Consider the following 27780-nt stretch of genomic DNA (forward strand, 5'->3'; position numbering starts at 1 on the left):
GAGGCCAGGGTGCAGCATGGCTTGAGCTGGGACATGGTGTCTGGGCACTGGGAGGTGAGCAGGGTGTGTGGGAGCAGTTCCTGTTTCCATCCCTGAAAGGATCCAGTGGTATTTGATACACAATGTGAGAGCTTTGGTCACCCAGGCATGCTGTGACCATTCCAGGCTCCAGCACAACAGTGTGCCAAGCCTGACTGCACCTCCCAGTGATGTGATCCCCATGCTGAGCTGGTGATGGCAGAGAGGGGATCAAACTGCCTGTGAAAGACAAAGCAATCCCAGCTTTGTGATTATCCTAGTTCAGATCAGGGGCTGTCTGATAGTCATGGGAGAGCTCAGCAAGAGCTGAACCTGCTCAGCCTGGTGTGCAGCCAAGGGCAGGTCCTAGGACAGCCTGGACTCAGCTGTGCTCCCGAGGATGCTGAGAATGGGCAGCACCCCCCAGGCTTTGGATCATGGATGAAATACCAGAGTCTGTACCACAACTCTTCCTCTTTAGAAACTGAGGCAAAATGCTCCTATTTGCTCCCAACCTTCAGCAGGGAGCATTTGGGGACAGGGATTGTGTTCTCATGATCCAGCTCTAAGCATACAAGTTCCTGTGCTGGATTTTGAGCTCCCAGTGCTCTGCAATGCAGCTCCTGTTAGCAGCACAGTGTCCAGCTCCTGCCCAGGATACACAGAATTTCCTGTCCTGGACAGTAAATATCCCACCCCTGCTGTGACTGGGCACAAGTGCAGGACCCAGTCAGGCATGGAGCTCACTGCTCTGCTGCAAAGCACAGCCGGGGAGGAAAAATAACCTTTCATTTTATGTTCAGTGATATGTTGTCTTTAAATCTGAATGGGTTTAGGAAATGCTATATAGAACAGAAACTGCTCTGCTTTTCCAGAGGCATAATGTTATGGTACAGTTGTTCTGAAGCCAAACTCTACTCTGAGTTATGCCCTTACATTCTCTCTCCCAGGTATCTATAAAATTATGATTAACAGTAGCAGACATAGGACTTCATTATTTCTTGAATTGCCTTTCTTTTTAACTATCTACAAGCTCAGAGAATTACATATGGCCTCATTAACCTCCATGTCAAACTGGTAATAAGGCAGGGGAGGAGGTACCCCTTCAGCTGCTCGCCAGCCTGTGCAGGGGCCCTGTGGAAGGGCTGCTGAGGGAGCACCAGCACTTCCCAGCTATTAGCTTCGTGTGTCCTTGGGTGGCTGCACAGGAACCTGAAATGTTGTGTTTGTGTTCGTGTGCTCATTGTGCCCATGTGAGGTTACTCCATCTGGCAGATCAGAAGCCCCAGAAATAAACAGCTTTGGGAATCTCACTCTATGTCATTAGCACCAGTGTGAGTCCATCGTGATGGGATACTCAAAGAGAGTGAAAAACACAGTTATATCAAAATAGGGATCTTAGACTCCATAGAAGCAACGTGAATGCCTTTGGAAGGATGGGGACAACTTTTGTCTTTTGGTCTTTTAGTATTCTTAGAAATACCAGGACTGGTTTCACAACATATGCAAAGGAATTATTCTGCCTCTTGGCTTCTGCCAGAGTCCTGTAAAGTGATTTTAATATGCATAGTTGTCCAGACAGTGCAGGATCCTAACCTGAACTTCTGCAGGATTGCTTGTGAGATAAAAGTTTAGAATCTGTTCAAATGTTTTGCTGCATGCAGTTGCACAAAAAACCTGCTTATATAAACTTCTTTTCAGTGCCATCCAAGAAGAGTGAGACCACAGCAATCCAAAGGTGCAACCCAGACTCCAGACTTCACTTTCCCAGGGGTAATTTCCCCTCCTGGTTCCTCCCTGACAATCTCAAAGGCCAGCTGTCACAGCCTTTGCTATTTAGGATTCTCAGGATATAGTGTACTTCCCAAAGTTTCTCTGCTTCAAGCCACTGTGAACTTCTCTAAGTAAGGCACAAGGACAACTTAACCATTCTTTGTGGGAGACCCAGCGGTCAAAAACTAAGTGGCTTTGAAAGCAGAGCCAACAGGGTTTAACAAACCAACAGTAACACCATGGGAGTTTGCTAATCCCCAAAATCTACAATAAACAGATAAAGTTAATAAGATTCAATAAACGAGAACAGCCCCATTAATGCTTAAAGAGCACTATCTAAATACTACAGACTTTATTTATTGAGTTCCCTTGCTGAATTTGCTGTACCCAGGAACACTCAAAATTCATTATCTTTGGATGCAAAGCTTAGTAAATTTGACAGTAATTAATCTCCATTTACCCTCCGCGTGTGTTTCTGAACAGACGAAAAGTTCATTGAAAAAGTTCTTTCAGCCGCTCTGAAAGAGAAGCAGTGCTTTGATAAACAAAAAAGCACCAAACACAGGCTTCTGAAAGGAAAATAGAGCAGTAGCCAGTTCTGTGTGGTTCGAGCCAGGTGCTCATTGCAAATTCAGTAGCGTGCACTGGCAAGTGTCAGCAGCAGAGAAACTGAAATTACTGAAATTCTTATGCCAGTGTAATTTGCTGAAGGCGATGCACTGAGGGTTAAGGCAAATTGTGCATGTGTTGAGGATTATAAAACAAATTAAAATGGAGGCTAACAAAAGGAGTGCAATATTTATGCATTTCTTCATTCTTTTCACTTCGTGGTACTCAATCAACTTCACAGTCTCTTAAGGTGGCGTGGGGACATTGCTATTGTGTACATTCATTTGCTCTGAAAACAGGGGCTCGACATCCTAGGCTACAGAATTTAACTGGTTCTGTAATATTTCTAAGTACCTCTACTAACCTACCAAATATTTACAACCCACCCATTACTTCTAATCAAGTAAAATTTTATCATCAACACAAAATATGCAGTAACTTTCCTGTTCAGTATGTTCTATTATCTGCTTCAGTTTTGAAATACCAGCCCATTTTACTGTATATCCCTTCCCTTTCCCTAGAAATTCCTGCATCTGTGCACCCTGGTTATACAAAAGCAGAAATGTTTTAATCACCCACGGCTTGCTGCAGAGGAGTCCATTACATGGTGTAATGGGCTTAGTGTTTAATACCCAATTTAACAAATATTTTAAAGAGTTTCTAAAGTACCCACTGTATGATGACCCAGCACGACCCAGCAACCAAATGGGTTATTACCTTGTGGAATGAGAAACAAACCTCTATGAAATATGCTCTTGGTTGCATATTCCCAGCCCTCTGCTGGCAAGCCCTGCCATGGAGCTGGTTGGAGAAGTGAGGACATTGTGTCCAGCTCTCTGACCAGTGTCTCAGCTTCAGCCCTCCTGCACAATACACTGAACTTTTTTAGTCAAGGTGTGCCCACCTGTCCCTCTGTCAGCTCTGACGTGGAGTGATAACCTCTGTAAGCAACAGGGACCAAATTGCTGACAGCAATCTCATTTTCAGGTGCCACCATGAGATTCACCCAAGCCCACCTGCAGGGATTTAGATCTCATTTTAATTCCAGGGACCCTTGCATTTGGCTATGAGAGGCAGATGTAGGCTGTCCTCACCTGCTGGTAACAGACTGTGAGAAATGCCTGAGAGTCAGCTCTTGCTTCTACTTACACATAGAAACAAAGAAAATTGTTTGGTTCTAGTTTTCTGTCTAGATTTGATGAAATCTAGCTCTATTTGGCTAAATAGAGCTGCTTGGGACTCTAAGGATAAAACACAATCTTTATTTGCCTTTCACTGAGGCAGGGAGATATTTTCACACAGATTCAAGTCTTGGAGCTCCCAGATGCTCCAGGCTCTTTCCAGGCAGCTCTGCCAGGAATGACCAGAAGCCCACTGCCCTTCACTCCACTGTACAAACCAAAGGACAAAAGAACTTCTAACTAGCCCCCAACAGTTTCAGCCTCAGTGTAAAACAAGTGACAACAGATGGGATCAGACAGACGGGGGAATAGAGGAGGAAAAACGAGGCAGAATCAGGGAGTGTGACAGGCAGGGGTCTTGGCACATTGGCAGCCTCGCTGTTTGTCAAGATTTTTTGTGTGTAGTCATCACATAGTAACGTTGTATTTGGGCACTTAATAGATTCTACACTTGATTTTCTGGCAGGGAACAGGGAGCCACTGCCAGCCATGAAGCATCTTGGAAATTAGATTAGTTTTCAAATCTATTAAAGTGATCTATGCATTGTTATTTCTCTGAAAGGTAAAGATGTAAGGGCCAAATCCTGACCTTTATTTCACAGAGTCTCCTTGAATATCTCCATCATCTGCCATGGAGCTACTCCAGATTAGCAGCAACGTAAGACCGACGTCAGGATCTGGATCTTCCAGAGAATCCCGTTGATGTTACATCATTGCAATAGCTGATTTAAAATCACATTTCTTTTGGCTTTTCCCATACACAAAGGAGTGCAGAATTTCTCCCTTTCTCTAACACTAAGGCAGAGGATCATGTGTAGATTCCCAAGCTCACTCTTCTATAGGATCAATAAATTACCTGACAGTGGCAATTGAGATTGCCCTTTATGGATGGTATTATTAGGATTTACATTCCACTATGAAGCAGGTCAGATGAACAAACAGAATACCCAGTCCTGGACCACTTCCCTTACTCTACTCTGTCATTTTTATAGCTTCACACATGCTGCAGGTGCTGATACTACACACGTCTGACTGTAATCCACACATCAGGCTGAGAGCACACCAGTCCTGGGAGAGACTGCCTCCAGCAGTCCTTTCAAGCCTGCTTAGAGGAGCAGAATGGAAACATTAGCTAAAGCGACGAAAGTTACGTTTTCTAATAATGGAAATGAGATGGAAATGTTGGGCAGCTGCTAGGGGTGTCCTCTATTATCTGATTTTTTAAAAATAATACTAAGAAATGCCTTACAAAGCCTAACATTAATGTATATATTCCTCAGTAATGAGAGATATGAATGGCTGTGTCTATAATCCCTTATAAATCTTTCATTCTAAAAATTGCCCATAGCATTGTTCTTGGTAATGGAGAGCTATATGAAGTTGGCCGGTTCTTTTTAAAATTATCAACTCACTGTTCAAGACAAAAAAATCTGAATTAAACTGGAAAAAAAATTACTTCCCTGGAGAATTGCAGTGCAGACATTTGCTGGCAAATTATTTTTATTTAAATCACTTTTCTTGGTTTTAATATTGAAAAGACTTTAAATCATTGAAGAGCCTTTAATTTAGGATAGTGGATGGCAGGGATGTAATTGAGGAGACCAGACTAGCTGATCTGCTTCAGCATGGGGGCCGGACCAGACAATTCCACAGAATTTTTTCAAGTCTGGCTTTTATAGAAAGCAACTCTTGTCTGACTGCCCCTTCAAAACTGTTTGCATCTAAGACATACAAAGACACCCTGTTGCCAGCAAGAATTGCCACTGAATTATAATTCTTCCAGTCTTGAGATACAATACAACAGAGTTGGATCGAACGTGGTGATGGACTGAAATCAGAAGGATTTACCCAAGGCAGTTACCACATGGGATGGAGGCAGTGACTAAATAAAATGCAATCAAATTCAGTCTATCCCCCGGGACCACAAAGAAATAATGGCATGGGAAGAAATTTTACAAACTAAACCATCACTGTTTTTTCTCTGTCTTTTCCCTGCTGGAATTCAAGTTTCTTTAATAACAGGGATTACTGTCAAACCTTTAAAGAGAGTTGAGAGTGTGAGAAGGACACAGACAAGTGCAGCAATTCCTTAGCTGTGCACACTCACTCTCTGTCACAGCTTTCTGCTCTGGGTCCACAACAGGAGGTGTCCCACCCTGGCGGGGTATTTGGGCACAAAATGCCCCGCTTTGCTTGCCCGTGCCCCGCTCGCTTGCTGCGGACGCCAGGCTGGGGCAGCCCGGAGTCCCCATCCGTGCCCGTGCCGCAGGTACGATCTCCCGGCTCTCCCCGGGGAGCACCGACACACAGACACAATGAGAGCCTCCAGCTGGAAATTCAAACCAAAATATGGCTGTCTACTCCAAAAGGCAAACTCATTTACAAAGGTCATCTCTGTCGAGGAGGAGTGATGCGTTGCTCCCCTCTTGGAAACTGCGGTCGCTGCTCTGCCGAGTTACATTCACGAGCATAGTTGTGAAAAATAAGAAAGAAAGAGAGCGAAAAGCAAAGAGACAAAAGCCCCCTATTCACAGAGCTAGCCCCGCAACTCCCCTTCCCCTCGTCGGGTAAACTGAGCTTCAAAAGACATTAAACATCTTTCCTACCTTCGTTCTCATCGGAGACAGAAGCCCTTCCATTTTGCTCCGATCCTCATGCCAATCCTCGTCCCCCAACTTAGTGTCTGGTGCCGCTCTCAAGCATCCCGCAGGAACCAGAGCATGTCAGGGAGCAGCAGCACCTTCAGGAGAGCCCGGCCAGCTGCCAGCCTGGCAGCGCTCAGCTCCTGCCGAGCCCTCCCTCCCTCCCCGAGCCTCCTCTCGGGCTGTGTGTGCACAGCCCGCCCGCAGCTATGTTTGTACCATCGCGGCTGGCGGACGAGCCCTGCCTTACGTAATGCATTCAGCACAGGACGGGCGATCCCCGCTCGGGCCGGGGGGCAGGGACGGAGCGAGGTGCGGGACCCTGCCCTGCCCTGCCTATTGTCAGCCGGGGATGCTCCGCCAGCGCCAGGGCGATGCTGCTCCGCTCCCCCTGCCAGCCGGGAAAGCGCCGAGAAAACTTCGTCACCGTGGAAGATCGCGGATTCCCCGGGACTGACTTAAAAGGGTGTAATCCTCATTCCGAGCCTCAGCCCAGGAGGTTTTCCCTGCTCGGGGAACGCCAACAGTTGGAGCATTCTCTGCTGGGCGCGTTTGCTGTCAGCGAGTGACCAAACCCACGCTGAAAGGGAGTTCCTGTCAATTGTCAGCCGGGAATTCAGGGAGAGAAAGAAAGGAAAGCGCACTAAACAAAAGGAATATACTCCTACAAAGTTGGTCAGCAAAAGATACTCCCTGAATGCATTTCTAGTTGCATTTTAATTCAGATCAGAGCGTGCCTTTGTGGAAAATCCCCTGATTGCTCCTGCTTTATGCTTTTTGTTTTTCCATCATGAAGTGATGCTAGGACTGAAGCTCTTTCAGAGAAAAATCCAGCTAAAAAACGAGCTTCACACCTGCAAACACGGGTGTTCAGCCCACAGGACCAGAGCAGAGCAGTCCAAAGTAAAACCCTTTTGAAATGCCATCAAATGAGCACAGCTGCCCATCACTGAAGGTCAGCTCCCCCGGGAGCCACCCCACTTCCCAGCACAAACACAAAAAGGAATCCCCTTCCTCAGCCCAGGGGGTAACCTTCCACACACCAGTACCAATTGCTGTCCAAAAGCAAAATTTAAAACCCTGTTACACCGCCAGAACTCGATTTTCAGTGTTAGAAAAATCACTGTCAGGCTGGTTGGAGCATCTTACAGGTGGAAATTTCTAATGCCCTTTAACACCAGCTCTTAGGCTCCAAAGCTGCCTGCTCAGGGACAGTCACTGTCTGATTCATGCATAGAACTGGATCTGGTTAGCTCCTGAAAATACCACGTGTTCTCTGGATGATGATGGGGATTCACCTCAATTAGCTTTCACCATCTAAAACTCTGCTTTCTGCTCCAAGCCAGCCACTGAGGCTCCTGCAAAACCACAAAGAGAGACCAGTTCCTTCTCAGAGTGATTGGCTGCTCAGAGCAGGGACCATCTCTGACCCCAGGTACCCTTCATGCCCAGGCTCCTGGAGGCTACACTGAGAAGGAGAAGTGGGAAATGTTCATGGGGGTGTCATGGTTGGTTCATGGCATCCCAGGGTGCAAAGCCTGGGGTGAACCCAGGGACAAAGTTCCAGCCCTTCAAGTCCCAGCAGAAATGCTCCCAGACAGTGACACATATGAAGTGTTCAACCCCACACATCCCTTTTCTTCTCTATCTCTTCCAGTCCTTTCAACCATGTAGATATTGCAGTTTAAAACCATTTTTCTTATTATTCTTTATGGGGTAAAAACAGTGGGGGAGGCATCCCCTATAGTGATTAATTTTAATTTCAGATATAATTAACTGTTCTCAGCCAAATTCAGGTTCTTATCAAACATGAACAAATCTGACCATATCATACTGAAGGCAGAGATAAGTTTTTCAGAGCTAAAGAGACTGTAGAATGCTGGCAGGCTCATCCATTTCTTGCTGGTTGTATATAAATGTGTTTTGCTATTGGTATTTACAAGACTTTAATAAGACTTTGAATAAATGGCAGCAGGAATTCCAGGCTCCAGTAAGACAAGGCCATTGTGATTTTTCTGCTGTACAACACTGGGCCAGACTCTGATGAGAGCTTCACAAGTCTGTGCATCTGTGAAACATCATCTTGTCCAAATTGTCAGGGGAATTTTACTGTCCATAGCCTCAAGAGGAACATAAAGGAAAAGGAGATTTTGGATATTTTGAAGATGTCAGGTCAGGTGCTCAAGATTTAATGCAGTATGATAATATGGATGATGCACCCATAGCAGCATTTGAATGCCCAGCTCAGCTCTGCTTTGAACTAGGCTACACCACAGTGTCTCATGAGCTTCCCTGTGTTATCTCTGTTTACAAGCAAAAAAAAAAAAAAAAGGCATTTCTCCTAAAGTCCAGAAGAATAATTCAGTCTGAGACCAGAAAATCAAGCTGGGGCCTTTCTGGTTCAGCAGCACTCAAAGCCTCTCTGATCTGAATGGATTGGGAATTGTGCTGATATTGCATGAGTCAGAGCAGAGCCCAGCTCAGCAGGATGAGCAGGAATGGGGAAGAGTATGGTGCTGTTTGAGCAGCACCCGTGGCTGTGAGCCAGCACTGAGTCTCCCTATCTGGGAGTGCAACCTGCGACCCCCAGCTGCATCCCAAGGATGCTCTGGGTCCCTGGGCAATTGTCAACTCCTGCATGGCACCACCATGAGCCACAGCTGAAGTGGTGTGTGTGACAGTAAGGTCTGTTCACCTCCACCTTCACCAGGGGACCAAAGTGGTTTGGCCTGTGTGTGATTTTGTCTTGGCTCCTCGGAAAGCTTGGACATTTCCTGTAAGAGCTGGAGCATCAGCGTGTGGATGGGTGTTGTGCATCACATCATCCTCCTCTCAAACTCCAGGCACCAGACTGGACTAGAGCTGTACTCACCAGACTGGATAGAGCTGTACTAGGCAGACACTGCTTCAGCCTGTGCAGCCACCAGCCTGCCCTCCTTGTGCTACAGGAGCAGGATGAACACTCAGTGTGCTCCAGACTGCTTGCAACCCCTCCTTTCACATTCAGAGCAGTAATTTTACAACTGTGGGAGGCAGGGAAGTTTATTTTCACCTTAAAGTGAGAGCTTTGGTTGCTCTAGCTGGGGTGCAGTGCCACAACAGCATGTGCCATGGTCTGACACCTCGTTCCTCTGCTGGGCTGCGACTCAGCAATGCTCAAATTACTGCAGACTCGTTCTACAGCCTCTGCTCCTGTGATTTCAGATCAAAGGCACTGCAGAGGCAAAAGGAGCATGTGAACACTTGCATCCTCACCTGGAGAGGGGACCAGCATTTGATTCAGATCCTGGGCAGTTACACCCAGTGTATCTCAGGTTCTCCATCTGCAGAAGGGACCAACTGATCTGGTTCACACAGGTGTTACAGAGGTTCATCCTGTCCTGGATTCAAACTACTATATCCTAGAAGAAGGGAATATAATCACCCTTGCCTCCTGAACCTGTCATGGGAGTGAGAAACCTTGCCATCCCCTCTTATATTGTCGTAGTTTAAATGTCTGCTGGACTCTAGACAGCAGACCAAGGCAGATGTCTACCTGGAACCTGATATATCCTACCTGGATTCAGCCTTGGAGCTCCATCTCTTTCTAGGCTTTGCTGACTACCTTCACAAACCTCCATGGACCAGAAAGGGAAAAGAGATTCTCCTGATATTTTAGCCAAGTAGATGTAAATGGTTGAATTTATCTGCCTGACTCTGGAGCTGAACCTTGCCCTACAAACCCAGTAGTAGGAAAGATGGTCCCAAGAATCCTTATGTTCACTGTCAGACTATTGGGTGAGGATCCTTGAAACAGCTGAACTCTGTGGTGTGTATGTGACCCCTCAGTTTTGTCTTGTCCACCCTTTGTGGGTGCATCCGGGCTGGGATAAAATTCTGCAAGCTGAACACTTCCTAACCTTGGGGTGGGGATGCCAGCACAAAGCCAAGTTGTGCTGCCTGTACCAGCCCTGAAAAAAGGAGGGGATTTGGATTTGGACCCAGTTCCCGCTGCTCTGTGATGCAAAGTTGCCATTTCGTGCAGCCTCCCTCCCCCGGCCGTGTCCTGGCGGACAATGGGCGCGGAGCAGCGCAGCCCCCGAGTGCCCCCGGCCGACCCCAGCTCTGGCCACGCCATTCATCGCACAAAGGTGGCATCCCCGTGTTGCCATGGGAACGCCCCGCCAGCTGAATGGCTGCAGCATCCTGCGAGGGAGGGGAGAGCATCCCAGCCACACGCCAGGGCTGCGCGGAAACGTAGCTTATATTTAGAACAGGCGGTGCGGGGAATACTAATGAATATTTAACACTCGGAGTGCCTTTCATGCTGTGTTTTTTTTTTATTTTTTATTTTTGTTGCACACTTGCCATAAGAACAACATTTGCTTCCAAATGGTTTGAATCTTATTGCTACTGTGCTTCTCTCATCACTGCTTCTCCAGGTTTCCTTTGCTGTTCATGAAAGCAAACTTTTCATGGGTTACCTAAAAAAGGGAAAGATTTGTTCATGCTCTGCAGGATCCAGTCCCTTTTAGGGCTTTCTTCTCCCTCATTAAAAATATCTGCTTTAAACAATTAATTCCCTGTGCTGCAGAAAAGAAATGAATCAATCAATCAATCTTTCGTTCATTCATTCAGGAAAAATACACACCTGAAAATGTCCTGAAATTCCTTTCTTCTGTCCTTTCCCCCTAAATGGTGAGCAGAGAAAAAAAGGGGTCTAACCACCCAAAAGCCCAAACTATAAATAATTTTATGTGCTTTATTTTATGAGACATTTTTAAAAAAGCAAAGGTGCTGGATATGGTGGTGAGTCCCACCTGCTACTGCCCAGGCTGTTCTGGCAGATTTGGCACCTCCTGGTGATGAACAAGCAGATTTTTATTCTTTGAGGATGGCAAAGGAAAGTGAGAACAGCACTGGCTGGGGTGGCACGGGGAAGAGGTGCCCACCCATGGGGGGGCAGCTGACAGCACTGCCAGCCTGGGGACTCCCATCTCCAGAGGTGCCAGGGGATGCAGCCTGGCACAGACTGTGGGTTGTGCTGATGGCTGGGTGCATCCTCTCTGGGATGGCACTCCCTCTTCAGTCTCCTCTTTACTGATAGATGAAGTTATAAACAAGATTTAAAAAATGAAATGTATCAGATCTCATTCTGAAGCAATCTCCTGGCATATATAAAGCTTTGTTCTCAGAAAGGCCAGATTCTTAACAATGATTTGAAGAGTGAAATGTGCTCTTTTTACTAGCCAGTGGCAAGGCACTGGGCTCTTTTTTGAGCTTAGCAGCCCTGCAAAAGCTGTTGGGATTCCAAAAGCTTATCTGTGTGCTTCCTGCTTGGTACCACGCCAAGGCACCAAGGAGAGAGGCGCGATTCAGCTGCAGCTCTGTCGGTGATGCAAGGGGAGGAACAGCTCTGCTGGGTGTGTTGCTTTGGCAGCACTGAGGAACTGGAGCTGTGTTTATTTGTTGCTGGTTGTAGGGTGTGTTTTCAAAATGGAGAAAGGTTTTCCCCTCCAAGATTGCCAGTGCAGTCCTTTGAGATCTGCTCTGTGTGTTCAGAGGGAGAGGGACTTGCCTCTGAGGAGGTGAGGAGGGGACACACCCCTGCTCTTTGCAAGCTGTTCCACTGATGCAGCATTTGCATGAGTAAGTGCTTTCAAAATCATTTGCCACTTACCCTTACATGGCACCAATTCCAGTAAGGGCTAGAAACACCAGCTATTTTACTGGAGTTTGTCTTTAAGGCTCTAATGACCTGCTTTTTTCCACCACACTTACGCTTTTTCCACAAAAGCAAAAGCAGTATGATGAATATTAAAGGTATTAATAAGACTGACTTAACTGCCTTCCAAATCTGGATGGCAAACATAAGAAAGTCATGTCTGAGGGCCATAGGTCATTGTGTAAGTCTGAGAAGACTGGGTTACAGCAAAGCCAGTTCAGCACCCTGCCCTGCTGGGCAGGACCATCAGGGTCTGTCCATCCTCCTCCAATAACTGAAAGGCATTTATCTCTGTGACACATCAATGATCTCAGCCATTGTGATCAGGATTCCTGTTAAGCCAGTGAGGCAGTTTAGGAAGGAAAAGCTGCCCCTCTACCACACAAATAAACCACCTCAGCAGAGATGGGGACTGCTTTGTTTGAAGAAGCAGATTCCCAGGATCAGGCTCTGGCTCCATGGCTTGGGCAAGGCTCTGTCTACTTTCTTTTTTCTTGCCTCCATCCTGGCTCACTGGGAGGATCTAGAGATTCTTTGAGGATCTACAGGTGAAAAATGTGAGTTGTAGAGATGGGGCTCACAGACTCAAATCGATAATTGCTGTGTAAAATTTCTGCCCCAGCAGAAAATGGCCTCTGGCAGTCCTGGCTCCCGGCAGGTACAGCCACGAGGCTGAGCATCCTTCCTAGTCTTCTGACAAAACATGTGCTAGAAATATGAAGGGGCTTCCTTCCCTAAATAGCAACTGAGCTATATTTTCCTTTTGCTGCTAGGTATATTTGCTGTTCTGGACGTTTACAGTCAAAACACACACAAAGCCTTTCACTAGAGCATTAGGTCTATGTATGCAGTTTCAACAGTCAGATGATTTATTCATCCACTTCAGTAACCATTCAAACAGGGCATGGTGTAGAAAGCAACAAACACTGAGTGTTTGTGTTTGGTTTGCAAGAAGAAATCAACAGAACAGGATAAGAGACTCTGTTTTTCCAGTGTAAAGGACTCCAATCCCACCCCTGTCAATATCTCTAATTAAACACCATTTCCCAGAGCTACAACTCTGCTAAAGCACAGCTATTATGCTCTCAGTTAGAAACCTGACTATAGCCACCTCATGTCTGTAAAAACACAACCTCTGATGCAAAGTGACTCCCAGATACTCTGAAAATGCTCATAAATGCACTTGGTGCTCTCTGGACACAACTCTGTGTAGGCTGGAAGAGAAGATCAGCTCTCACAGGGCAGACAATCAGACATTTTTAAAAAGTGTAATATTGTTACAAGTGTGCAAATCCTGGTCTGTGGTATTTTGGCCTAGGGAAGAGGAGAAAAGAAGGGAATGAACAGAAGGGGCTGGCATGAGGCAAAAACTGAAGACGGGGCAAGGGTAAGAAAGGGGCTGAGAAAGTACAAAATAATAATAACAATAATAATAATAATAATAATAATAATAATAATAATAATAACAAATAATCTGGGGTTGTTCAAAAGGAGTCCTATAAAATACAGAACATAATCAGACACCAGAGCACAGGAGCAAGGGAAATATGTGATACCATTTTTCTTCATGATAATCGTAATTTTTTTCATTTTCAGTATTTTTATATTAGTTTGCTCATCCCTAATGAATCCCACTCTCTAGAACCAGAGAACTGCTTGAAACTCAGAGTCATCACTATCCCTTAGATTTGCCTCCTGGGGTAGGAGCCAGCCACCCCTTCCCTTTCATCTCAGCTGGGACTCCCATCACTCCCCCAAATAAAAGCTGATGTTCATAGCCTGTTGGAGTGGATATTTCTAGCTCTGACCCTGGCTGCTCCAGCAGCTGCCTGTGAGCCCCTCCTTGGGTCACTGTCCCCTGTCTCCAAGCCCTCCTGGTGATGCCCTTTGGCCACTGCATGTTCCAGCTGGGATTGTTCCTGACCAAGGTTTCACTGACATTGGAAAGAAGACAAGGGCTAAAGAAAACCAGGGGTCCATTCAGCTGATTCAAACTCTTGGTCCTCTCAAACCCTTTCATGAAATTCCCACATCCAGTTCCTTGGGGCAGGAGCTAATGGGACATTTATGCATCTCCCAGGATGCCAATAAAGATATAAAATAAAGATATAAAATAAAGATACTGGCACAGCATCCCCAGCAAGGCACAGGAGAGCTTCCACATATAATGAATATATATCATCAGCCTGTTTTCAGCCTGAACAACAATCCCCACTTGCATAAAAGCCTCATTTGAATTAATAGCCAATTCTGGATTTCATGGCACTGTTAGAGGCTGTTAAAATTCAGAGACCCCAGACTTTCTTTATGTGGAAACAACAAGAAAACTCACCAAGAAAGAGGTGGGATTCATCTCACCTAACTGCAAATATCTACAGTGTGACTGGCTCCAGCTTAGCTGGTCCATTATCATTTCTGTATAGCAAGTGGAATGAACTGTCACTTCTAAGGCTCAGTTCCCTTGACCTGTGCTGGGAAAAGGTGACATGTGCCCTTACTGCCTAAGAAAAATGCAATTTTTTGTGTGTTTTTGTGCCACAATCTGGCAGAAATAAGGATGACAGCATCTAATTAAGGTTTCTGCTCATTATCCTAACACCTTGATTGCCCATCTGAAATACTTTGCATGCAATAAGAGCAATCACTGTGATGATGGAGCTGAACTTTTAAAAATAATGGTAGTTCTATAAGATGTGGCAAAAGCCTGAAGTCTGCCAGAAATCTTTCTTTGGGATATTTTCAAAGGTCATTAACTTTGAAAAGTTCAATAAATTAAGCAGTTAATTAACATTACACAGAAGTCCTAGCATCACCTGGATGTAATGACTGCTAGGCACCTAACTTTCCTCCAAATTTCCTATGAAGTGTTTCCTCACTGATTTTTATCTGCTACTGCCTTTGTGATGATGTGCCCTCTTCTTAGCTCTCCTTCCCTATTTATCTTACTTTGCTTACTAAAAACAATTTCAGAGGTAGTGTAATTGTGCAAAGGCACTGTTAAACGGCTGGTTAATTTAGTCAAGAAATCTGTGGCATGGAGCTTGTCTGCTATTGATCCAAAAGCAGCTGATGCTTGTCTTGTATGGGTCCTTACAGGAGTTGTGCAGGTGTAACCCAAAGCATTAACAAGTGACAGTCACCCACAGCTTCCAGAGGGATGAAGTTCAGCCTTATGAGTGGAGGATGGAGCTTTGATCCCCTCCAAAGAGCTGTAGCCAGAGCTGTTACAAACATTGATCTTCAAAGCATCAGCACAATCGATGTGACCAGTGCTGCTGTGCAGGTATTGATGCTGGGACAGCTAAAAATAAACCCAACCACATCATGGGGCTGTGGCATTTGTCCATGAGCAGTGGCCTGACTTGTGCCTCAGGGCTCACACGTGTGGCACAAGAGCAGCTGCACACTTCATGCTCTGGTCAGACCCACAAACCCTTGCTGAAGTTTTTGGGCAATGCTAAAAAAGCAGCGCTTGGGAGCAGTGTGGTGGCTCGTGTCCATGTGCAGCATGACTTACTGTGTCTCTCTCTGGGAAAAGGGAACCCACTTGAGGGTGCAAAGGAGGGACCCAGGTCTGCTCTGGGGGTTTAAGGCAAGTTATGTCTCAAACCCCTATGCACTCGGGTTTATCACTGTGAAAGTGGAGATAATCTGTACCTCAGAGGAACACTGCATGGATAAGTCAATTAACCGTGAAATCACAGATGGAAGATGCAAAAGAACTGCAAAGGATTTGTTTTGTGGATCAACCCTGCCAGGCACAAATACATTTTTAGATTCTTTTTTTTTCCCCTCACTAAAAATCACCAGCAAACTGCTGTTTATAATCCTGTTTAACCTGTTAATGAGGCATCCCCACCAGTACCAGCTACATCTGTGGCTACCTGGAAAGGGGGGAGTGAGGCCACCTGTGCTCAACACCTTTACCTGGGCAGCCCTTGGCTACTGCTTGGCTCTTGCCTGCCAAATGTCAAGGGAACAGCAGCTTCTCCTTGTCTGCATCATAAACACAGACCTAAACCTGTTGGTCTTTAGGGTGTGTTTGGCTGCCAGAGCTGACCACTACTGCATGGCCATAGTTTCACCTCAAGGCACTTTTTAATTCCTGCAGAAACTCACATAGATTTGGAAATCTATAAAAAGATGTTTTTCTAATTTTAATGCATTTTAAAAACATTCTTAATATCTTGTGCTTTGAAAAAATATACAGAATATATATATATGTTTTCTCTAAATCAGTGTCCTATAGACAATTAAGTGCTTTTCACTTTAAAAGGTCACTTAGAAACATCACTGGATTTATAACCCACTGGTGATAACCATCTGGTTTCTCACCCAAGGAAAGCTCATCTTGCAGCACTGCAGCCTCTAAGCACCAGTGTCAGACATGCAGTCTCTGAATATCAGGGGATGATTTATCTAGCAGGAGCAAGTGAAGGGGCTCCTGTCCTTCCTCATCCTGTCCAAACTCAAATCCATTCCCCAGTCCCCAAAATTTCTGTGTCCATTCATCTGGGAGATGTTGGATTAGAAAAAGAACCCCAGGTAAAAGAAAAAAAAAATATGCAAGGTAAAAAAAGTGAAAGTGAATTAATGAGGTTTATGTTATCTGTCCTGTGAAGAGCAGTAAGTTACAGCAGAAAGAGCAAACACCCACGAAAAGGCGAGGACTTTGATCTGCTGCTAGAGAAAGTCTAATGCAGGACTTCTGTTTCTGCTTGCAGTGTCATTTTCCAGACCATTGGTGAGAAGTAACTTACTGTATTTTGTTCTTTGCTTGGTTTGCTTTGTTTCTTTTTAAATCAGTTTTTCTGTAGGCAAAGTCCTTAGGCACACTTGGGCTAGCAAAATAACGCTTTTGCTGGTAATCTATCAGTTTAAAAAACTTCAGTAAAATACATTACACAAAGGCCTCTTTTGCCCTGGGCTGCCCAACCCAGGAGGGTTGGGCTGTAGATCAAACCTTTACCAACAAGCCTTTAAGAATGCAGAATAGGCTATTGTGTAAATCAGCTGCTTTCTTGAGTTTCACATAGTAAAGAAAAATGTTTAACAGTCCTTACTGTAGCCTCAGGTATCTAAAGTTTCAGTATCACTGAATCTAAAATACAGGGGGCGGATATTGCATTGGTTAGACGTTGAAAAGGCCCACAGTGGCTGTGTGCTGAGCATATGTTTCATAAATACAGTTGCAGTAAGAAAACAGGAAAATATTTCAAAGTGAACAGCATTCAGACTGGCTTTGTACCTACTTGTCTGTCTTAGTTTGTTGGCCACATTTCCAGCTGATGTGAACAGCCCTCTCTAATCCAAATGACATTCACTTAAAACCTGATGGTGACATTTCCAGAGCAAATGTACATTCTATCACTAATTCCTTGCCTCATACATTTTGTTACAATGACAGGAGTATGACTCTGGTCCAGAGGAGAGAACATCCTCTTGTTTCTGATGCTGCATTTCTCAGAGCTCTGCCTGGGATCTGCTGGATTTAGGGTAGTAGGTCAAAGACTTTCTGGCCCCCAGGACAGCACTGCTATAGCTGGGCTGGCTGAGCTGGGTGAGTGGTGACTTCTCTCTCACTCTGGTTTAAGTGCAGCCTGTTCTGTTGAGCCACTGGCAAGAGTGCAGCCCAGAAAAATCTCCAAAAGGGAACTTGCTTTGCATGCTGTAACTATTGGTGGGAAATGCAAATGTGGACACCTTTGCAAATGGAATCCTCCATCCTCCCTCCTGAACACATTGCTTCCTGCTTCCTGCAAAGCCTTCTTCCCTTTGCTCTCTTCCCCAGGGCTTCAAGGAGAAAAATGTCTGGGCCAAGTCTGTGTGTGGCCACCACTTTATCATACCTAAAGATTTGGCATGCTTGGCCCTTTCTGAACAGCAAAACCCTTGGTCCTGCCTTTACAAGGGTTGGGTTGTGAAGCAGTTGCTTGAACAGAAAGGTGCAAACTCCAGCAGAAATGACAACACAAGTTATATTGAAACCTTTCAGAGGGATCTGTGTCTCCATTGCAGTCGCTCTGCCTCCAGGATAGCTGCAAGGCTGACACTAATTTTCAGGCATTTCCAGCTTGGTTTTCTAAGCACTTGCTTATGGCATTGAACACTGTTTGGTTTCAGAGCAGTCTTTCACTGAAGCATCCCATCCTCCCAAGGATTTTGCCCCCTTTTTTACTCTGCTGTTGTGTTGGTACTTCAGTCATGCCTATAGGTGTTCTCTAAAATCATAGCTGCCTCATGGCATGAGGAGGGTTTCTTTATACAAAAAGGGCTTATAAGGACAGGAAAAAAAGTGGCAGATCCACAGTCTAGTGTCTCAAAAGACGTTTGCCAGAAGCCAAATGATCAGATACATACATTAATCCTAATTGTGCATCACCTTCACTTGGAAAACACCTATGGCCCAACTCTGCATATTTCAGCTCTTTTCTGTTCCCTTGTCTCCTGTGGGTAAATAAGGATTGGCTGCAATTATGTGTTAGAGCAAACTGGGGGGGAAAAAAGCCCATCTCTCTAAAGAAATACATCATTAGTGTGGCAGAACTTCCACTATTTAAAAGCAACACCTTTTCACCCATAATTTTTGACAATCCCATTAAAAAAAAAAAAATTAAAACCTTCAAATTTTCCTACATACAGGTATTGTTGAGACTGTCACACCTAATAAGAGCACGGAGAGACAGATGAAAGCACTGTGCTCATTTCTGAGCAGCTGGGAACGGCACTGAGAAAAGCACAGCAATTGAGATTAAGAGAGAGTCTTCACAGTGCAAGATAACCCAGCTGCTTGGAAAATCAAATCTATTGAACATACAGATTTCATGCAACAAAACAATGCCTTGCTGATAAAGGAAAATAACAATGCTCACGCAGAGTTGTACAGTCTTCGATTCAGTTTGGAGATAAATGGGCACTCCTATACTTTTCCTCTTCAGAAAAAAGTCAGAGTTAGCTTTCTAATTGTGACTATTCATTGCCTCTTTTTGCCAACTCTGAAAAATCAACTCAGAGTTTGTCATTTGATAATAACCTACCCCACAATTTATGGAAAGGGCACTTGCATGGGACTAGGATGTGCAGGTCTCATTCCTCACACTGGATTTGAGAACCTCCTTCAGCTCTCCTCCTTCTCCTCAGTCTTCCTATGGTGAAACATTTCCTTTGGGAAATGTTTTGACATCTCTAGAAGAAAAGTGTTATACCAATATCCTATCATTTCCTTACTCAGAGCTGATTCATGCTAAGAAGTCAGGAATAGTAGGGCCTACAGAGCTGAGCAGAAAATGTTTTTGACTCTGATGAAAGCTGTGTACATCACAAGATTCCACAATTTCTTTTGAAAATTACTATCTGGGCCCAAATGTTTTAGATTTTGAGAAAACTGGGTATTTTCTCATGGGAAGTGATACTTGTTCAGAATCTTTAATTCTTTAGCTGAAATCTTCTTTGCCTTTAAAAAATGGCTTTATGAGATCAAATTTGATCAGCTGTGGAACAGCAAGCTGCTCTGCTGGGATTTAAATTTTTTTTTGCTATCCAAATGTAATGTTGTACATACTGTGAGGTTTTGGTCCAGGTAGAAAGTGTTGATTGTTCCCACCCATTCACCATTCTCTTTTTTGAACTGTATAAACTGAACACAAAACCACTTTTCCAACACTAAGACCCAGCCCTCCTTCCTAGACTCAAGAAATACATCCAACACTGGACAGGACATTTTAAAACCCAGCTCTTTCCTTCCTTCAAGGCACCATATTTTCAGTAACCTCCTAATAACCTCTGAATGTGTACAATATTAATTGAGAAAAGCAATACTTCCGGAGTTTTTATTGGATAAAGAAGAAATATAATAGTCTTAATTCTTCTAAGTGAAACCTTTTATTTATGCATGAAAAGATGGTTAATATGTTCCCTCTGATAGCCTTTTGTTATGTGTTTGGCATTGTAATAATTAACTAGTCATTCCTGCTCTGTTTTTTTGTTCTGGCCAGTTTTTTAATCAATGGCACAATACTTTACCTTTCACCAAATGCCTCTGGTTTCCTTGAGAGCCTCTGTAATAAAATACATCAAAGCATTTGTCAAGTCCACAGAAATCATTGTTGACTAGTTTTCTTTCAAGTCATTATTGTATTGGTGCTGAAGACTTCAGCCAGGCTGGGGAAGGATATCATATTCCCCAAAATAACTTACAGCTACCCTGCAAAAAGCTACCAAAGGTGCCACAGCTGAGTTCCTCCCTGCTCCTGCTTAGACCAGCAGTAATATATATTACAACTTGTAGCCTTGAAATTACCCTCTTGGGATGAATTCCTAACACCACAAGCCCTTTCTTGAGAGGATATAATTAACAATGTTTTGATTCTCCCTCCCTTCTTCCAGGCAAATCTGGACTCCAGCCCTTACATCTTTGCCTTGGTATCCTCCAGCCCTTGTGAAAACGATGTGAGTTTTGGCCTTAATAACAAGCCATGTAAAATCTACATAATTGACCCCTTTTCTGAAAATATTTCAAAGCTTTCTCTTTAATCTTTGAATATGCATGTGTGGAAGGGATGCCCTCATTTCAGCAGACCCCTGTTGCATACAGCAGCCTTCTTGCTGCCATACAGAAAAAACAACCAGGGAGTTGTAAGAAATGGGATTTTGCCTCCCAGATGCCCTACTTTTCCTTTCTGTGTGATTTTATGCAAAGGAGCTCAAACTCTTTACTTCTGTGCCAGGCATCTGTGGCATGACTGCACATAATATAATCCACATATCCATGGGATATCAGGGTTGTGGGGTCCAGTGTTGAGGTCCACATGTCCATGGTGGTCTTGGAGTCTTGCATGAATGGTCCAGAGTAATTTTGCAGCCTCACCCAGGGCAGAAACCTTTCTATGGCTGCTGCCTGGACAGAGAGCCATCCCAAGCAAGTCTCAGAGGTGAGAGCTGGATCCTTAAACCATAAGTCTAGAATCTGCTCATCAAGAAATGGGAAATGTTAAGGCACTTCTGCCTTTGTTCAAGTAAAAGTGGCAACATGATAATTTTCCATTGTGTCTCACTTGACTGATTTCAGCACTATTAACTCCTGAGTTTTGAGCCCAGTTCAAAATCCACTGAGTTCATGCCATATCTCTATTTATTCTGAGGTGTGGATCTGAAACAGTAGGGGAGATGGTGTCTGGCTTTGAGTTTGGTTTTATTTTTAATTATTTATAAGCATTATGGTCTCATTGTGAACCCATTTTTTTCCCTGCATCTAAAATTTCTTTTTACCTTTAACATTTCAGTATCATTCAGATGGCCACCTCTTCTGAACCATGATTTGCTCACCAATTGCTTACCTTACATTGTCCCTCTTCCTCTACCAATCCATCTAAAACTTTTTTTTGATTTTTCATTCAATTGCAAAGCCCATAATTCTTACCTGCCAACAGGACTGAGAAAAAGGATGATGGAAACAGACCTTGATTTTATATCTATGACTAAAACCTGCCCTACCCAGCTCCAGAGAGAGACTTTACACTTTTCCATCCTTTGGATTCAGTCTGTCCTTCCACTTGTTAAGAGAGAGCTCCTCCAAGTCAATATTTCTCACGTGTTTATTCAAAATCAATACTGCTTATTACAGCTTCTGCAATTGTGTCTCACTGTCACCTACTTAGCTCACAACCTTCCCAGCTGACTCCCAGCTTGTTGTGAAGTTGCAACATTGAAGAAAAGAGAAAGTCAGACAGGCACAGAGAGCTGCTGACATGGGATGTCACACAGGACAGATTGCCAAGAATTCCTTCATCTGCTTCTCGTTCCCAAAGACATGATCAGATGAGAGGCAGTCATGATCGCTGAAATTTCTGTGTTACTCTCAGTTTCTGTTTTCCCTCCTGAAAAACAGGAGGCCACAAAGATGATCAGAGGGCTGAAGCACCTTTCCTGTGAAGACAGGCTGAGTGAGAGTGTTGTTCAGTGAAAGGAGAAAAAAGAAAAAGGAGAGGAGAGGAGAGGAGAGGAGAGGAGAGGAGAGGAGAGGAGAGGAGAGGAGAGGAGAGGAGAGGAGAGGAGAGGAGAGGAGAGGAGAGGAGAGGAGAGGAGAGGAGAGGAGAGGAGAGGAGAGGAGAGGAGAGGAGAGGAGAGGAGAGGAGAGGAGAGGAGAGGAGAGGAGAGGAGAGGAGAGGAGAGGAGAGGAGAGGAGAGGAGAGGAGAGGAGAGGAGAGGAGAGGAGAGGAGAGGAGAGGAGAGGAGAGGAGAGGAGAGGAGAGGAGAGGAGAGGAGAGGAGAGGAGAGGAGAGGAGAGGAGAGAAAAGCTCCAGAGATACTTTAAGAGCACCTTCCAGTACCAATTTGGACAAGAGCATGTGGTGATAGGATTAATCGCTTTTAACTCAAAAAGGGTAGATTTATTTTGAATATTAGGAAAAAATTCTTTATAGTGAGGGTGGTGAGACATTGAAACAGGCTGACCAGAGAAGTTGTTGATGCCCCATCCCTGGAAGTGTTCAAGGCCAGTTTGAGTGGGGCTTTGAGCAACCTGGTGTAGTGGAAAGTGTCCCTGCCCATGACAGGGGTGTTGGAACAAGGTGATCTTTAAATTTCCTTCCAACACAAACTGTCCTTTGATTCTATGATTCCAAATGATAATTCACACCTAGTTCAGGTCACAGCAAGGATCATCCAGTGCTCAGGCAAAACCATCACCCAAACAGTGTGCAGTGTTTTTATACTTTGGTGCTGCCCCTCCTGAAGCTGATGGCAAGCTCCCATTGACTTTAATGAGGCCATAAAAGGCCCGTGGTGTGCATGCAGTATGGCACAGCTCCTGTTTCAGCCCATGTGCTGTCAGTGTCACTCTTTCTTTTGTTTGCTCCAAGGATTTAGAAAGCTTCCACTGACCCCCTTGGAATCTCTAGCCTCCTATGAAGAGAGCTGGAGAAGGATGGAGCCAAATTCACAGCAAGAGCAGTGTCTTTTGTTGCATCTCTGCTATCCCTTAACTCCTCCTACCCAACCCCAGAATGGGCAGGGACTCGAGTGCCACAACTCACAGGCGACACAAATCATCCAGGAGAGCCAATTCCAGAGCAGGAGGGGCTATGGGAGGATCTCAGGGCACTGAATTATACAGCAGTAAAATGGCAGGTGGTTATTCAGTGCCTATTAGTGCAAAGACAGCTGTAGGGAAGAAAATAAACCTACTTATATGTATGCAATGCTGCTTTTAAAGTGCTGATAGCAGTCAGAAGATGCTGGAGAGACTGGATAGTTTTCTGAAAGCATTGGGTCATACTAAGTGGTGGTGAGAAAGACAAAATTAATGTTAGGAAATCCAAGAGAAAGGGTTGAGAATAAAACACAGACTTCATTATTCCACTGTAGAAAACTGTGCACCCTTATTTTGAAGATCCTCTGTTGTTCTGATGACCTAATCTTGAAAAAATAGAGAAGAGAGACAGAGAAGAGAGAGATGATCAAAGGTTTAGCAGGACTTCCACAAAATAGAGAATTTTTGGGCTTGGAAGAGTGCTGAAGAGAAGCAAAAGATTTGTGAAATCACAAACAGTGCAACAAAGAGAAATAGAAGAATAGTACTGGTTTATTTATCATAAAATAGGGACTAGTAGGCACACAGCAATGTCACTGATCATTTAAAATGAACCTCACACCATGCTTTTCTTATGCTACGTCATTGAACTGAAACCTGTTGCAAAAAGTTACTAAGTGATTCAAAAAAGTTGTGAGTGATTAAAAAAGAAATAGATTTAAAAATATATATATATAAACCATTTTAGAGTGGTTAAGTCCTTCCATGGCTGATAAACACAAGGGTCCACCTGGAACTTTTAACTTAGGAAGAAAATTTATTGGCTGCTGGATGATCCACATCCTTATTCCTCCCTGTAAGCAGCAATTGTGCATTGTAGAGTCTGGGCTTTCTGGCTCTGTCCCACAGTTGTGGGGGGGCCTCATACACCTGCAGGTGTTACAGACCCTTTTATCCTGTGAGGGCAGCACAGCAGAGCTGTTGGTGATGGCAAAATAAAGTCTGGCACAGACTGGCACTCTGTTTGTGTCACAGAGCTGCTGCTCCCCTGTACAAGCTGAGGTCTTGCCTCATGGGTGGCCCATGAAATAAATGCTTTTTGTGGTTGTTTCCAGTGAAGACCTCTGCCCCTTGTGCCTGCAAAAGGCAGGAACAGATACAGATTTGTAACCTTTCAGACTCTGAGACTCATTTTTCCATTGATTACCTTAAAAAACAGGAGCTATTTATACACATTACGGTCTATAACTGTCAGCCCTGTGACAAATCACCCACCCAGTGCCTTGTCAATGATGTGGAAAATAGTGGCCATATAAACAGATCAAATGAAGTGGAAGCTAGAGAGTGCAATGGTGTCAGGCTGTAGCCTTTGGCCTTTAAAGGGCAGAGGTCAAATCTGTCCTCACTGAGGAGTTCAATGGACCTGGGGAGCTCCCCCTGGTACCCAGGGAGTGATGAACCAGCATCTTGCCTTGGGCAGGTGCAGGGCTGGAAGAGGCAAAGCCTGGGGTGCAGGTGAAGTTTTGAACCATGACTGTGGCAGCTCAAATTAGAGAAGATCAGTGGTGTCACCAGAGCAGCTGACCAGGAGGAGAGTGAATACTACAGGGGAATGTGAATGTCTGGGAGAAGCCACAGGGCTAATCAGAGGTTTGTGGAGAAAAGCTGCTCCTGTCTGAGGCATGTTTCAGTCAGGAGACAGTGGGCAGCAGCTCTCAGAACAGCAGCCAGGAGAGCCTCCTTTGCTGTTTGTTTTGCAGCAGTTTGGGTTTATGCAGCTCCTGTGGTGCACAGCACAATGAGCAGTCTTAGGCCAAGTCACTTCACTACTACTTCACCAGTGTTTTTCTACAGAATGAAACACCCTTGTACATTGGGGGAGAAATGGGTTATTTTCAGAGTAACAAAAGCAATGGCTTTTCCATCCCACCTGGGGGGCCATCCTTCTTATTTATTTTTATTGACCCACTCTACTTTCCCTATTTAAGTTACAATTTGACAATTGCCATTAACTGCACCTTTAACAGTTTCTCCTGGCTGCTGTCAACACTTGAAAGTTAAACAGTGGGATAAGAAATTCATTGAAATCCATTGCATTTTTAAACCCTGGCAGGCTTTCTTTTGTGCAAGCCTACCAGGCTTCAATCATAACATTTTCACCTCTTGCAATTGATAAAAATGTATTTACTTGCATGCTGTGCAGGGTTTGCTGTACAAGAGGTGAGAAGATAGGAGAGGCAAGAGACCTCTCCCACCTGTGCTGCTGCCTGCCTGGACACTGCTGTTTCTTCCTTGGGACAGCACCAAGCCTTGGCTGTGTTCTGCACTGATGCAGCATCAGGGGTGCAAAGGATCTCTGTATTCCCCAAGGGATCTCAGAAAACCCTGCACTGCTAGAGCAGCTAAAGAATAAAAAATGTCATTTTCTGGATTCCAGCCTCTGAGGGGGTAAAGCTTGTCCTTCTGCTGACAGCAGCCCACCTGTTCTGCTGCACACAGTGAATAATCAGGCACACCCTGTGCTCTCACTGTCGGGATTAATTCTCTGCAGTCACCTGAGCTCAGCTCAGCTCAGCCAGGTACAGCTGCTGCTCACCTGAGCTTCATCCCTGCTGACCAGGTAGGAAGTTCACAGCTCTGATGGTGGCCCAGGGGCACCCAGCAAACTGTTTTCCAGTGAGGTGGAGTTGATCTGGAGTTGCCATCTGGCCCTGCAGATGCAGTGGGGCAGAAAGGAGCCCCTCACAGCACACAGTTCATCAGGGGGAGGGACCTACCTTTACATGGGACCCTGACCAACCTTCCAGATCCTTGCCTCTGCCCCACAACTGTGGTAGAACAGAGGGGCAAGTCCACAAACCTTCTCCTAACTCCATCCAAAAGAAAGGGACTGTCATCATCTGGCTCTGAAAAAGCCCAAATCCCAATATGCTTCAAACATCACAGACATAGCTTTCCCAAGTCCAGCCTGAAGGTGTGAGCAACGCTTACCTGACTTAAAATAGTCATGAATGGAAGGATTTTTCACATCCAAACTCAGACATGTCAAAATCAGATGTCTGATTTTAAGTTAGTCACCTCACATAATGTTTTCTTCTAGCCACAGGTGTCCAGAGGCCACTTATTTTAAATGCCAATTTTGGGATGACATGAACCACCTGTTGAAGGCACCTACTACTTTTCATCAACTATAGGGAGACAGGAGGGTGAATACCCCAGAATTAGATGTCTAATTTTAAAGTGTCCTGAATTAGGGCAGGATGATTGTCTCCTGCCCTAATTGGCAGGGCTGAACTGCTTGGGCAATGCTAAAGGGACGTGAGCAGAACCTAAGTGGGTGGTTTCTGGATGAAGTGAAGGACAAGAGTGCCCTGAGTGAGGTGAAGGAGAATCAAACCTAAATAAATCATGGTGATGGAATCAGACTATATAATCAAATATATTATATATGATATATAGTCAAATGGGGTGCACCAGTCCAATAAATGCAACCACAAGGTGACAGAGCACCAAGAGTGGATAATGAAGCAGAAGAGAAGCCACTAGGGATAATTCAGGTGCAGGGTCATGGTCTTTTATTTATTTCCAGCTTTGCACCTATGTTGTCATCCTTGGGTTTTGTAAAGAAATGATTTTATCTATTTGCAGGTTAACAAATAGTGTTAAAGGCATTTTGGGGAAAATGGGTAAAAATAAAGGAATTAATTACCTTGAGGTAGCATAATGGTATTCAAGGTTAGGATTAAGGCACGATTAGCCTTGTGACTTGTTTAGAAAATAGATAGATATTTCAACCTCAGCACTTTGGTGAGCAGCAGTGGCAGGAGAGTGAAGAGCAGTGATCCCTGTCAGCCTGGCAATCTCTCCAGAGAGTGGGAAGAGTAGGGAACAAGCCTTAAGCCCCCTGTCTCAAAAAGGGCTTGGCCACAGCCGTGGAGCAAGTGGCCGTATCATGAGGCACAGTGAAGTGGGGCTCACAGGACTGCATTAATCCACTCTTTCCCAATCAATTGCTTCAGTGAGATTATCACAAACATGATGGATTGGATCACTTAATCCAGTTAGACAGGAGCTCAGGATGGGTAAATAAGGGGAGCCAGGAGTCGTGTGGCCTCCACTGACCCGGAGCAGCAGCTGGCCAAGCTCTCAGTGCCCTCCTTGACCTGCTTCTTGGGACTGACAGTGCTAACCAAACACATGCAGGTGACACAAGGGGGGTGCCATTGCAGGAAAAGTGTTTGCCATCAAAAGGGAAAAGGGTGGAAATGGCACCAGTGGCTGTTTCTTCCTTACCTTGTGCACCCTTAAGAACAAACAAAAGGTTTCTCATCCACGACAGTAACAACAAAGAGGAAAAAAGATAAAGCTTGACAACACATTTAGCTATTCCTGTGAGATTTCCAGGGTTTTGAATACTGGGTGAATGGCACATTAGGCTGGAAATGGCACCACTGGATTTTGGAGGGGGATGCAGCACAGCTGAGCTGTGTTTAATGAGGGTGCTCTTGCAGCAGTAGATCTGCACAGCAGCCAGTCTCTTGTCAACAAAATGCAGCCATTCCTGCCTTGTGTTATTTGATATTAACCAGCACAGTTGCTTAAAATTTAACACCTGAATTAGAAAGATTTTGATCACTAATGGCTGCATGCAATGCTACACTCAGCATGAGCCATCAGACAGGCATCTTCATTTTGTGCAAATCCTGCAGCTGGAAAAGGCAGCACTTGGGTTGTTTTATTAGAAAGCTGAAATAATTCAATTCCTCACCCTTGATATCACCAACAAAAACTCTGTTAAATTTTCTCCCCTTTCTATGAAAGGGG

The 27780-nt window shown here is 44.7% G+C and overlaps 1 protein-coding gene across 4 annotated transcripts in view; it reads right to left on the reverse strand.

The window, feature by feature from the left end:
- The window catches only part of FRMD4A (FERM domain containing 4A), a 357007-nt gene that overhangs the window by 265790 nt on the left and 63437 nt on the right, over positions 1 to 27780 (reverse strand). The window contains exon 1 of one of the 4 annotated variants that reach the window (XM_033057888.2): positions 6188 to 6360. The exons of the other annotated variants lie outside the window; for them this stretch is intronic. Within the exon in view, the coding sequence (XP_032913779.1) occupies positions 6188 to 6220 (33 nt within the window). The 5' untranslated portion in view covers positions 6221 to 6360. Of the gene's footprint in view, positions 1 to 6187; positions 6361 to 27780 lie in introns of those variants that run through there. 4 annotated transcript variants of the gene reach the window in all.

This window comes from Catharus ustulatus, chromosome 4 (genome assembly GCF_009819885.2).
Source record: "Catharus ustulatus isolate bCatUst1 chromosome 4, bCatUst1.pri.v2, whole genome shotgun sequence".
Classification (NCBI taxonomy): domain Eukaryota; kingdom Metazoa; phylum Chordata; class Aves; order Passeriformes; family Turdidae; genus Catharus; species Catharus ustulatus.